The 14757-nt window shown below is 34.2% G+C and overlaps 1 protein-coding gene across 4 annotated transcripts in view; it reads left to right on the top strand.

Annotated features, from left to right (window-relative positions):
• Positions 1 to 14757, top strand: part of Dennd4c (DENN domain containing 4C) — a 113958-nt gene that overhangs the window by 60450 nt on the left and 38751 nt on the right. For 2 of the 4 annotated variants that reach the window (XM_076845940.1, XM_076845938.1), the window contains exons 12-17: positions 259 to 477; positions 1769 to 1914; positions 3451 to 3486; positions 3568 to 3698; positions 5514 to 5646; positions 8276 to 8482. In XM_076845940.1, coding sequence (XP_076702055.1) covers positions 259 to 477; positions 1769 to 1914; positions 3451 to 3486; positions 3568 to 3698; positions 5514 to 5646; positions 8276 to 8482 — 872 coding nt within the window. The remainder of the gene's footprint in view (positions 1 to 258; positions 478 to 1768; positions 1915 to 3450; positions 3487 to 3567; positions 3699 to 5513; positions 5647 to 8275; positions 8483 to 14757) is intronic. The other 2 variants (XM_076845939.1, XM_076845941.1) reach the window with 2 other exon arrangements.

Genomic DNA, 14757 nt, shown 5'->3' with positions numbered 1-14757 from the left:
TGAGATTGGCCTCTGTGAGTGTTGCTGGGATTACAGGCAACCACCACCTTACCTGGCTGATTCATGATCTTTTGAGCACATTTTTTGTGCCCTCCTGCTTGACCCTTTCTGGTTAGCCTCTGTAATTGATTTCTTTACATTAGCAGAGAAGAATTTCAAGAAGTGATAGGCTTTATTTTGACTATTTCCTAATCAATCACCATTATGTAAATAGATACATACATTAATATCAGTTTTGTTTTTACTTCCTTTTGTCAGTTCACCGGAAAACTCAAGAAGGTTCAGCCATTGAAATGACTCCAATTGAAGCAGATTTCTCCTGGCAAAAAAAGATGACACAACTTGAGATGGAAATTCAAGAGGCATTTTTGCGATTTATGGCATCTGTTTTAAAAGGATATAGAACATATCTCAAACCAATCACAGAGGCTCCTTCAAATAAAGCCACAGCTGTAGATTCATTGTTTGATCGACAAGGTGAGTGGCATGGAAATTACAGTTGCTTTTAATTTAAGTGAAAGATATTTTCTACTATTTTATATTGCTACCAAGAAATATTCACTAAAATTCTTAAAAATTAATATTAAAAATACAGTGAACTCATACTTTCTTTGACAAGAAAGTAATTGAAATGATGGATATGGATATGGAATCAATATTGGATAGGCAGGAAAGTGAAGACAGGAGATTATAGGTGGAAAGTAAAAGCAACAGTAAATTGGAGGATTCATTGAACCCTCTACCCACCCATCCCCACATATCTTCACCAAATGATAAAATGTTTGGTGGAAGTAGCTTAACTTTGTAGAAGCAAACCAGATAGGCAAGATACTCTTTTTTTTTTTTTTCAGTACCAGGGATTGAACTAAGGGACACTCAACCACTGAGCCACATCCCCAGCTTGTTTTGTATTTTATTTTGAGACAGTGTCTCACTGAGTTGGTTGGCACCTTGCCATTACGTGGCTGGCTTTGAGCTCCTAATCCTCCTGCCTCGGCCTCCTGAACTGCTGGGATTACAGGTGTGCACCATCGTGCCCAGCTAAGATACTCATTACTCGTAATGGGCTGAGAGTTATATGAAAATATGAGATAATTTAGGAAGGAGGGCTTTTCTGAATGGTAGCCAGGAAAGAAAATCCAATGAGTATGACTGTGTATAGGAGTGAAAAGTTTGAGGTGGGGTAAATGATAGGATCATTGAAATTAAGGAGTTAAGAGATCAAAATGTTGTGTTGTTTGTGCTTGTGGGTATAGAAGAATGATGATGGTAGGAATTGGAAGAGACTTTGAGTGAACTGTCCTGTTTTTTCCTTGAATGGAAGAGCAGCCTCCTTTATCAATAGATGTCTGTGATTAATAGGGGAAAGGGTGAATTAGCCAGATGCTTGAACTTTTAACTCAGCATAAGTTATTACAAGACATGATCTGGTGGCATTGCAAAGAGAATATTGAGCTTTTGGATATTGACCATTGGCTCAAGAGTGCACAGAGTAAAATCAAGGAGGAATTTTTACTTCAGAGTTTTGGAGCTGGAGATGCCTCAGAGAGCATTCAGATTTCAGTGAAAAGATTAATGGTTTAAGTTTTGTTTTGTTTTGTTTTGTGGTTGAATCTGGAAGAAAGAGCTAGATGTGGTAAATAGAAGGTTCTATAAATGTGAGTTAAAGAGAATATAATATAGATAAGTAAAAGCTTAAGATAATGTTTAATATAACTTTTAGTTCTACTTTAAAATTTGAATTTAATCACAATTTTGTTTTCTTTAGGATTTATAAAAAGTCGAGATCGGGCCTATACAAAATTCTATACCCTTTTATCCAAAACACAGATCTTTATTCGTTTCATAGAAGAATGCAGTTTTGTAAGTGATAAAGATACTGGATTGGCATTTTTTGATGACTGCATAGAGAAGGTAAAATTTTGTCTTACATACCAATCCTATGAAAAAAGTTTGGCTTTACTGTGTAATCATCGTTATTATTGATTCTCCGTATCTTGAGGAAGACAATACAGTCAATGTGTGTGTTTAGGATCTATAAAATATATTGTAAAATATTGTGTATTTGCCTAGTACTAGGGAACAAAAAGATGATTATTTTTCTTGTTCAAATCAGGATTTAAGATAATAATTTGTGTGTGTGTGTGTGTGTGTGTGTGAGAGAGAGAGAGAGAGAGAGAGAGAGAGAGAGATGGAGGGGGAAAGTATTGATTGATTGATTCTAGGAAAATATTGATTAATTGATTCCAGACTTCATATTGAGAGTCATTTTCTTTTGTGGTATCTAGTTTCTATTGTATAGTTAATTTTTTTCTTTGAATCCCTCTTTGGATTTGTAACTAATAAGTTATAAGAACATTTTCTTGAAACTCTCAAGTCTTGTTACCATATTTTTATTTAAATAAATAGGATATGATTTAGTTTTTTTTTTTTAATTAAAAATTTAGTTATAGGTAATGGATGTTCCTGTGTTGTGTTGTTTTAATGCCTTTTCAAATACTTTTGCTAATTCTTCTTTTATCCTAATGAAGTATATTGGGAAGTATGTTAAAATTTACAGCTTTGTTTATTCAACCTAAAGAAGTTTAATTTTTTAACAGTGATGGCTTCTTTATATATATGTTTTCTATTTTTTTTTGTACCAGGGATTAAACTCAGGGGCACTTAACCACATTAAGTCACATTCCCAACCCTTTTTTGTATTTTTATTTATAGACAGAATTTTGCTAAGTTGCTTAGCACCTTGCTAAATTGCTGAGGCTGTCTTTGAACTCGAGATCCTCCTTCCTCAGCCTCCCGATCCACTGGGATTACAGGCATGTGCTATTGTGCCTGATATATTTTTTAATATTTAATAGGGATTCTGCTTTTGCTAAGTAGATTTTGGGTGCTGATTATTAACTATAGGTTTTATAAAATTTGAAGTTATATCCATAAAACATAGAATACTATGACACTTTAATTTTTATGGGACCTGAGTGATTGATGCCTTACACGACACTTGAATCATTTTCTCCCATTCTATCAATGAGACCTGTAACTCTAGGAATATGATTAAAACTGTTGAACCTTTCTTTTTATTTATAACATTGATATTCCAGCATTTTCCAGTTAGGTAGGAAACTTGGATAATGTAGGTCTTTATTAATAACTTATTTTTCTGAGAGGCCAGATTTTCTTTGTGTTTGGTTATGTTTTGTATGTGAATAAGGGTTATGAAAGAACTAATCAAAATAGATTGTTTTTATGTTGCTAGCCACAAGACAAATATTATGCTTTAGCCAAAAAGTTTAGGATCTAAAAAATATATTGTAAAATATTGTGTATTTGCCTAGTACTGGGGGAACAAAAAATGATTTTTTTTTTCTTTTTCAAGTCAGGATTTAAGATAATAATTTATTAAATCCACAGTGGACATTTTTGCTATAAATCTCTTTTCTCCTTTTCTAGTTGTTTCCTGATAAAGGCACAGAGAAAACAGAAAAGGTATTTTTTCCTTAAGTGTTGAAAGTTCAGAATTAGATCTTGCTTATATACAAATTAATTGGAGAAAATAATTATTTTCAGGTTGATTTTGACTTAGCAGAAGATACCAAATTAATAGAATTAGATGATTCACAGAAAAGTGAGCATACTGTATTAATAATGCCACCTGAGCCACCTCCTGATGATGGAAAGGACCTCTCACCAAAGTACAGGTAGAAAAAAGAAATTTAAAGAACTTCTTGGGCACTGCTTGAATAGTTTGTTTCAACTTCTTATCAGTATTATTAGATATGTATATTAGTAATTTGTAATTGTTGTTTTTAATATTCACTGACCTAATAGAGATGAGTATCATATAGTTTAAGAATTGGATGGCCTTGTTTGAAGAGAAGCCAGGTGTTGATCATTATTCACCTAAATGTTTAACTATAATAATCTTTAAAAATTTCAGTTCTGAAGAAGAAAAAAATTTAACTTTTTGTTAGGTTCCCACTTTCTTCAGGAGGTCTATTGCTAATGTAAATAACTTGAAAATCGTATGATTAGTAAGATAGAGAAAACTTAAAGAATTGGAGTCATTCTTTGTTAAAATAAACCCGAAGAATAGGATTTGAATGTGAACCTTTTAAGATATTAGAATGTATTTGTTTTTTAAAATTTTTATGATCATAATAATACATAGTTTAATAAACTTATAAAATCAAATTGAAAACATAATAGATCATTTTAGCACCAATACTTACATGTATTAGAAACTGTGTATGTGTGTATGCATTGTATGTTACGAGTTCATCTTGTACATAATCTTTGTAACCTGTGTTTGCCTTTAAGAGTCCAAACACGTTTCCAAGCCATTAAATTTTTTGTGCCTTATCATTTTTAATGATCACATTGTATACAGTTATTATGACTTATTTAACTAGTTTCTTTTGTACTTGTTTGTAATTCTTTGCTGTCCCTATCTTTGTGGACATATGCAGTTATTTTCTTAGGCTGCATTCCTAAAGGAATTCTTATAAGGGAAAGTATAAAATGTACCTTCCTCAAATATGAACTTAATACATAATCACAGCAGGACTACATGAGAATAAAGAGTATATATCTGGAATTGTGTGACTTAATTAAATACTATTTTAATTTCATGTTATAGAATTCTTTTTTATTTTGGCTTAACTTCTATAAGTTAGAATTCTTATTATTTACACACAAGGTAAAATCAAAAGGGAAAGTCAGTATTTCCTAGAAGAAAATTAGACAATTTCTAAGAAGAATTCCAAAATCATTAATTTGAAAATATGTTCCACGTTTCTAGAATAAGAAATGAAAACCAAATTGGTAGGAAGAAGCATTTTTAATTTACCTGACTGAGGATACATTATGTTGTAATTACTGTATATGTTAAGTTACAATCTCTGGAAATAATTTGACAATGATCATAATAATCTTACATCTTTTGATAAACATTGACCTAGAAAACTACTATTGGGTATTCATCCTAAGAAATTAAATAAAATTATCATAAAGGTAATGCATATAAAAATTTAATGGCAGAAATTTAGAAATTAGCTAATAATGTCCAACAGGGAGGAATTTGTCAAATTATAGTACATTCCTAAAATAAAAGTAGTGTGAAATTTTTTTCTTTTAAATACCAATGCAAAGTAATCTTATGAAGAAAAACCTAATGGTTACAAAGTATACTAAATATTACTTTTAATATAAATTATCAAACAGATTCTGTTGAAGGAGTTATTAATTCCTCTGTTAAGTAAGGTGTCAGGGATTTCTTTTTTTAAGGGATTGGTCAAAAATAACTAATCAGGTGGGGAAGAGCCAGAGTTTCCATGTAGGCAATTCATGTATCTTATAGCTATATTGTATATTTTTGGAAGAAAAATTTCTTCATATAAGGATTTGAAGGACCAATACTGGGTGCTATTGGAGGTTTAGAAATATTTACCTACTGGAATACTATGAAGAGTTTATGTATTTTAAATTAGCAGTTCTATTTTTGTTTTTTATTTTAGTTACAAATATTTTCCAAGACTGGACCTTAAACTTTTTGACAGACCACAGGAGTTGAAACTTTGTTTTAGTAGACACCCTACTGGGAATAGCATTACAAACAGTCCAGCTCTCATGGCTAAAAGAACTAAACAGGTCAGAAATTCTTTATAATACATATCAATTTAAAGTGTGAAATATGTATATGTGATATGCAGCTTCTAGTATACAATTAACACCCAAGACAACCATTTGAAGACCTACTATGGTTGTCACTGAATTTAACTAGATTTGTTACAAGCTTCTTTCCATTATTGAGGCTAAAGTTTTTGAATGCACATGTTTATGCTTTAAAGGAATCCTTGGGATCTAAATATACTTAAAAAAATTTTTTTTTTATCAATATAACTCACATATCATACAACTCACTCATTCTTAAGCATACAACTCAGTGGTGTTTTTTTGTTTGTTTGTTTGTTTTGCATGTACATGGGGTTGTACAACTATCACAACAATTTCAGACCATTTTCATCACCCCAGGAAGCAAACTTGCATCCTCTCCCTCCCTGGGCAACCACTAATCTCCAAAGATTTGTCTATTGTAGGCATTTCATATAAATAGAATTGTACAATATGTGTTCCTTTGTGATTGGCGTCTTTCTTTCTTTCTTTTTGGTGGGAGGTACTGTGGGTTAACCCAGAGGCACTTAACCACTGAGCCACATCCCCAGCCCTTTTTATTTTTCATTTTGAGATAGGGTTTCACTAAGTTGCTGAGGCTAGTCTTGAACTTGGGATCCTCCTGCCTCAGCCTCCCAAGTCCCTGGAATTACAGGCGTGCATTGCCTCGCCTGCTGTGGTTGGCTTCTTTCAATTACTAATGTTTTTACGGTTCATCCATTTTATAACATGTACCAATAGTTCATTTTTTTCTTACTTTTTTTTTTTAATTGTAGATGGATAAATACCTTTATTTTATTTATTTTTATATGTGCTGAGGATTGAACTCAGTGCATCACCCATACGAGGCAAGTGCTTTACCACTGAACCACAATCCCAGCCCCAGTACTTTATTTCTTGCTGAATAATATTCCACTTAAGGACATTTCACATTTATTTACCTGTTCTAGGATACATAGGTGATTCCTACTTTTTGGCTATTCATGAATATTGCTGCTATGAACATTTATGTACAAGTGTTTGTGTGGATGCATGCTTTTGTTTCTCTTGGGTATGTATCTGGGAGTAGAATTGCTATGTCATATTGTAACTTCAGGTTTAACCATTTGAGGGAGTGTTAGGTTGTTCTTCAAAGTGACAGAGCCACTTTACATTCCCACCAATAGTGTATGAATAGTGATCCAGTTTCACAGTGTCCTTCTTATTTCTTGTTATTATGTTTTTGATTATAGTCATCTAGTGGATATGAAATGGTTTATTTATGTAGTTTTGATTTTCATTTCCCTAGTAGCTAATATAAATGTACAATATACCAGATAGTACATTCTAAAGGACAATCCAGATATTTTTCTTTACTGCTCAATGTGAGAATTAAACTGTGTTTAGGTATGAATTAAAATTAAATGTCCTTTTTATGTACAGGACATTTTGAGATTTTTTTCAAAACATGGAAAATTTAAAATAACATTCTTAGTTTAGGTTTTAATTCCTGGATAGTCTCCCAAATCTTTGAGGTGTTCCTTAATTTTATAAAGTTGATGTTTCTTTCAGTATTTTCTGAGGGAAACAAAAATTACAATTTTTTATTGTCACCAGGTTAATGAAGGCAGCTTTCTAAAATTGGGTAATTTTGGTTTCTAATTCTTAACTTCAGCAGATGTTTTAAGCTACCTGGAAAAGGACTGTTAATACCTTAGATAAACAAGGGCATGAATTTTCAGCTGTATCTTCAAGTCTCATGGAGATACAGTCCAAAAGGAAAATGAACATAAGAGTATCATTTTTATTTAGAACACATCCCAACAGAAAGAATCTTTAGCGCAAGGCATGCAGTGACATCCTGGCAAATCTAAAGGCTCTGTAGTTTCCCACAGTGTGTAATTTTATAAATTACCAGCAAGTGATTTTAATACCTAATCTCTACACTAACATTTTTAAAAAATATTTTCTTAATTGTAGATGAACACAATATCTTTATTTATTTATATGTGGTGCTGAGAATTGAACCCAGTGCCTCACATGTGCAAGATAAGCACTCTACCACTCATTTTGAGATTCTTCAAAACATGGAAAATTTCAGAATAACATTCTTAGTATTCTTAGTTCAGGTTTTACTGATTCCTGGATAGTCTCCCAAATCTTTGATCTCTAATCTACCTAAGTCAGAATAAAAATCAGAAATAGTAAGTATGGCTATCAAACTGTTAGGAAGATCTGTGATATTTCTCAGACTTTGTTGACTACAAAAGAATAACACTTTAAAGGGAACTGGTCAGGGAGAGAATTAACAGTCCAGAGAAGGAATAGTATTGTTTTAGTTCTATCTTTTCTCATTAAAAATGAACAGCATCTTAGAGTGCTTTTTTTCTTTTTCTAAGGAATATCTAGTCTGTTAGAAGATGTGCTTGCAAGCAAATATACTTGCAGATTGCTCAAGGAGCCACATGACACTAAATACGAAGTCATTCATAAAAATAAAACTAAGAAATAATAACTTGATTTGGGGGTCAAATTTAACATTAAAAATTTCTTTCCCTTTGCCTTCTCAGCCCCCCAACCCTAATGGATTTTAATAAACACTGTAATTTATTTTTTCTCTTTCTAGGAGATTAAAACAGCTCATAAATTGGCAAGGAGATGTTATACAAATCCACCACAGTGGGCCAAGTGTCTGTTCAGTCATTGTTACAGTTTATGGTTCATTTGTCTCCCAGCCTATGTCAGAGTTTCTCATCCTAAGGTCAGAGCACTTCAACAGGCATATGATATACTTATCAAGATGAGAAAAACAGATGTGGATCCACTGGATGAGGTAAATATAACATTTAATAATGTTTAAAAGAAAATTTTAATTTTTATACTGTTAAGAAAATTTAGTTTTTAGTTGCTTTAAAGTATGCTCAGGATTTATTAGGCAGGAAAGGTAATATTACTTTGTTTCATAAAGCTAGTACTCATTATTTATTTTAAAATATATTTATTAAAAATTACTGCTTTGGAATGAAGTTAAGACCTCCTACTTGGGCCTGATTATCCTTGATGAATAGAAAATAATATTGATTTCATTTGATTTTTAAAATAACTTTTTTAGGGAATATACAGGACATAGGCTTTTTGCAAGTAGTTCTCTTAAGACCATTGTCCTAAGATGAGTTACGTAATCTGTTTGTGTTTCAGATTATTCATCTGAAAATGTAGCTCCTAGTTTTTCAACTTTGGTTCTGTTAGCATTTTGGCCCACATATTTATTTATTTATTTATTTTTGTGGGGGTTGGGGGCTGTCCTGTGTATTATATGACGTTTGGCAGCATCCCTGGTCCTTACCCACTAGATGCCAGTATCACCCCCCTCTCTCTTTCACAAGTTATAACAATCAAAAAGTCTCATTGCCAGTTGGCCCCTATAGAACAGAATTGCCCCCTGGAAAACCACTGATAGGATAATCATAGTTACTAGCTTCTTTGTAAGGTTGATTTGAAGGTTAAATTGATTGATATAGGGCTGGCTCAGAAAATGCATTCAATGAATGACAGCTAGACATTTTTATGGGGGCATTTTCTCCGATGGCAAGCTTTGATGATTCTTTCAGGCATGGCTGTCAGTGCGGATCTTCCTTTGAACAGATCCAACATGGCGGCGGGCGCGGAGAGATCAAGTCTCTGACCTCTTCAGCTGCGCGGGCATAGGGAGTTGTAAACCATCTAAATGCTGATTGCTCAGGATCACTAGGCAATGCTGAGCTGACGTGGATCTGGGGCGAACAGTCTGGGCCTCTCAGAACACACACCGAGCCCGGATCGGCTGAATTCAAGCTCCTGTTCGCCTGCTTCTTGCAGACAAACTGCTGTGACTCAGCACTAAACAATCCCGCTGAAACAACTAGTCGGCCCTTCTGCACCTACGGAGGTAAATGCCAACCGAGCCTTCATAGGCAGTGGCCACAGGATTGAAATGGGGCTTGGGAGAGCCAGTCAGGACCCACCCGTTGCATTGGTCACCCAGCAAAGGGAATCGAACTGTCGCCATTTGCATGGGATACCACCATGGCAGAGAACTGACATCACCAGAATGCAGCGGAGGAGATAACTTCATTGAAACCAGCAGCGACAGGAGTAAACAGTAACTCAGCAGTCAAACAGAACAAGAAGTAACATGAGCAGCATGAAAAAGCAAGGAAGAAAAGGAGTACAAACAATGCAAGGAAGAAAAGGAGTACAAACAATGCAGGACAGCCTAAATATTCAGGAGGACCTAGAGTGATCAGAAAAATGGTCATAAATAGAACTCAAGGAATACCTTAGACAGATGGAATGGAACCTTAAAGAGGATATGAGACAGCAAATTCAAACTGTGAAAGAACACATCGAAAATGAATTACATAAACATATAAAAGAAGTAGTTAAGCATCTTTATCAGGAGATAGAGATTATAAAAAAAATCAAACAATAATTCTAGAAATGAAGGAAACTATAAACCAAATTAAAAACTCAAATGAGAGTATCACTAACAGAGTGGAGCAAGTAGAAGCCAGAACGTCAGATAATGAAGACAAAATATATCATCTTGAAAAGAGTCTAGCCAACTCAGAAAGGCTGGTAAAAAATCATGAGAAAAACATCCAAGAGATATGGGATAACATAAAAAAAACCAAACTTAAGAGTCATCGGGATAGAGGAAGGTATAGAGATTCAAACCAAGGGAATGAGTAACCTGCTGAATGAAATAATTACAGAAAACTTTCCAGAAATAAAAAAGGAAACGGATATACAAATTGTAGACGCATACAGGACACTGAGCATACAAAATCACAGTAGACCAACGCCAAGACACATTGTAATGAAGATAGCCAATATACAGAACAAAGAGAAAATATTAAAAGCTACAAGAGAAAGGAGGCAGATTACATTCAGGGGTAAATCAATAAGGTTAACAATGGATTTTTCATCAAAGACGCTGAAAGCGAGAAGATTCTGGAACAACGTATTTCAAACGCTGAAAGACAATGGATGCCAACCTAGAATTCTGTATCCAGCAAAATTAAGCTTCAGGTACGACAACGAAATAAAAATCTTTCATGATAAACAAAAGTTAAAAGAATTTGCAGCCATAAAACCAGCATTGCAAAGCATCTTGAGCAAAATACTACACAAGGAAGAAATGAAAAACAATAACCAAAACCATCAGAGGTAAGTGCCTCGGTAAAGACAGAGGGCAGGGGAAAGCTAATCATGGAGAAACAAACTAAATTAAAAAAAAATAAAAAGATAAATAATCAAACATGGCTGGAAGTACAAACCATATATCAATAGTAACTCTAAAGGTTAATGGCTTAAACTCTCCAATAAAGCGACATAGGCTGGTAACATGGATTAAAAAAACAAATCCAACAATATGCTGCCTCCAGGAGACACATCTGATTGGAAAAGACATACACAGGCTGAAGGTGAAAGGTTGGGAAAAAATATACCACGCACATGGTCCTCATAAGCAAGCAGGGGTGGCCATCATATCGAATAAAATCGACTTCAAGACTAAGTTAATCAAAAGGGATAAGGAAGGACATTATATACTGTTAAAAGGAACCATTCACCAACAAGACATAACAATTATCAATATTTATGCACCAAATAATGGTGCTGCGACATTCATAAAACAAATTCTCCTCAAGTTCAAGAATCAAATAGACCACAACACAATAATTATGGGTGACTTCAACACACCTCTCTCATCATTGGACAGATCCTCCAAACAAAAGTTGAATAAAGAAACTGTAGAACTCAATATCACAATCAATAACCTAGACTTAACTGATATATATAGAATATATCAACCATCATCAAGTGGATATACTTTTTTCTCAGCAGCACATGGATCCTTCTCAAAAATAGACCATATATTATGCCATAGGGCAACCCTCAGTAAATATAAAGGGGTGGAGATAATACCATGCATTTTATCTGATCATAATGGAATGAAACTGGAAATCAATGATAGAAGAAGGAAGGAAAAATCCTACATCACATGGAAAATGAACAGTATGTTACTGAATGATCAATGGGTTACAGAAGACATAAAGGAGGAAATCAAAAAATTCTTAGAGATAAATGAAAATACAGACACAACATATCGGAATCTATGGGACACAGTGAAAGCAGTTTTAAGAGGGAAATTCATCGCCTGGAGGTCATTCCTCAAAAAAAGAAAAAACCAACAAATAAATGAGCTCACACTTTATCTCAAAGCCCTAGAAAAGCAAGAGCAAAACAACAGCAAATGTAGTAGAAGGCAAGAAATAATTAAAATCAGAGCGGAAATCAACGAAATTGAAACAAAAGAAACTATTGAAAAAATTAACAAAACTAAAAGTTGGTTCTTCGAAAAAATAAATAAGATCGAAAGACCCTTAGCCATGCTAACGAAGAGAAGAAGAGAGAGAACTCAAATTACTAACATACGAGATGTAAAAGGCAATATCACAACAGATGCTACAGAAATACAGAAGACAATTAGAAATTATTTTGAAAACCTATATTCCAATAAAATAGAAGATAGTGAAGACATCAATAAATTTCTTAAGTCATATGATTTGCCCAGACTGAGTCAGGAGGATACACACAATTTGAACAGACCAATATCAATGGATGAAATAGAAGAAGCAATCAAAAGACTACCAACCAAGAAAAGCCCAGGACTGGATGGGTATACAGCGGAGTTTTACAAAACCTTTAAAGAAGAATTAAAACCAATACTTTTCAAGTTATTTCAGGAAATAGAAAAAGAGGGAGCTCTTCCAAATTCATTCTATGAGGCCAACATCATCCTGATTCCAAAACCAGACAAAGACACCTCAAAGAAAGAAAACTACAGTCCAATATCTCTAATGAACCTAGATGCAAAAATCCTCAATAAAATTCTGGCGAATCGGATACAAAAACACATCAAAAAAATTGTGCACCATGATCAAGTAGGATTCAACCCTGGGATGCAAGGATGGTTCAATATACGGAAATCAATAAATGTTATTCACCACATCAATAGACTTAAAGATAAGAACCATATGATCATCTCTATAGTCACAGAAAAACCATTCAACAAAGTACAGCATCCCTTTATGTTCACTATTTGCGGATGATATGATTTTATACCTAGAAGACCCAAAAGGGTCTACAAAGAAACTACTAGAGCTAATAAACGAATTCAGCAAAGTGGCAGGATGTAAAATGCATAAATCAAAGGCATTCCTGTATATCAGCAACAAATCTTCTGAACTGGAAATGAGGAAAACCACCCCATTCACAATATCCTCAAAAAAAAATTAATAAAATACTTGGGAATCAACCTAACAAAAGAGGTGAAAGATTTATACAATGAAAACTACAGAACCCTAAAGAGAGAAATAGAAGAAGATCTTAGAAGATGGAAAAATATACCCTGTTCATGGATAGGCAGAACTAACATCATCAAAATGGCGATATTACCATAAGTTCTCTATAGGTTCAATGCAATGCCAATCAAAATCCCAACGGCATTTCTTGTAGAGCCCTAATATTCAGAGTATACAAAGAACTCAAAAAATTAGACAATAAGTTAACAAATAACCCAATCAACAAATGGGCCAAGGACCTGAACAGACACTTCTCAGAGGAGGACATACAATCAATCAACAAGTACATGAAAAAATGCTCACTATCTCTAGCAGTCAGAGAAATGCAAATCAAAACCACCCTAAGATACCATCTCACTCCAGTAAGATTGGCAGCCATTAGGAAGTCAAACAACAACAAGTGCTGGCGAGGATGTGGGGAAAAGGGTACTCTTGTACATTGCTGGTGGGACTGCAAATTGAACTGCGACCAATTTGGAAAGCAGTATGGAGATTCCTGGGAAAGCTGGCAATGGAACCACCATTTGACCCAGCTATTCCCCTTCTCGGACTATTCCCTGAAGACCTTAAAAGAGCGTACTACAGAGATACTGCCACATCGATGTTCATAGCAGCACAGTTCACAATTGCTAGACTGTGAAACCAACCCAGATGCCCTTCAATAGATGAATGGGTAAAAAAATGTGGCATTTATACACCTTGGAGTATTACGCAGCACCAAAAAATGACAAAATCATGGAATTTGCAGGGAAATGGATGACACTAGAGCAGATTATGCTGAGTGAAGCTAGCCAATCCCTAAAAATCAAGTGCCAAATGTCTTCTTTGATATAATGAGAGCAACTAAGAACAGAGCAGGGAGGAAGAGCAGGAGGATAAGATTAACATTAAACAGAGACATGAGGTGGGAGGGAAAAGGGAGAGAAAAGGGAAAATGCATGGAAATGGAAGGAGACCCTCATTGTTATACAAAATTATATATAAGAGGTTGTGAGGGGAATGGGAAAATAAACAAGGAGAGAAATGAATTACAGTAGATGGGGTAGAGAGAAAAGATGGGAGGGGAGTGGAGGGTGGATAGTAGGGGATAGGAAAGGTAGCAGAATACAACAGTCACTAATATGGCATTATGTAAAAATGTGGATGTTTAACCGATGTGATTCTGCATTCTGTATTTGGGTTAAAAATGGGAGTTCATAACCCACTTGAATCTAATGTATGAAATATGATATGTCAAGAGCTCTGTAATGTTTTGAACAACGAATAATAAAAAAAGACATTTTTATGCATCTTTCTTAAGCCTCAAAATCATTGTAAGAGGTAGGTACTGATATAATCTAGTTAACAGTTAAGTAAATGGAGGCACTTATTTTAGCTTTTTTCTTTGGTATTTTTCCCTTTAGAAATTATTTTTAGTGTTGTTATAATTAATTGTCAAGAACTACCTAGCCAGGTATGGTGGGAGGTTGAGGCAGAAGGATCACAAATTCAACGCCATCTTCAACAATTTAGCAAGGTCCTAAACAACTTTGCAGGACCATGCCTCAAAATAAAAAAAGTAAAAATAAAAAGGACTGGGGATATGGTTTAGTGGTTAAGCACCTCTGGGTTCAATCCCCAGCACAAAAAAGGGGGCAAAAAAAATCTATAACTAGATCAGAATTTAAAATGAAAAGTTTTTGTTGATATTATTAGAATGTAC

This window comes from Callospermophilus lateralis, chromosome 2 (genome assembly GCF_048772815.1).
Source record: "Callospermophilus lateralis isolate mCalLat2 chromosome 2, mCalLat2.hap1, whole genome shotgun sequence".
Classification (NCBI taxonomy): domain Eukaryota; kingdom Metazoa; phylum Chordata; class Mammalia; order Rodentia; family Sciuridae; genus Callospermophilus; species Callospermophilus lateralis.
This window is presented reverse-complemented; position numbering and strand designations above follow the sequence as displayed.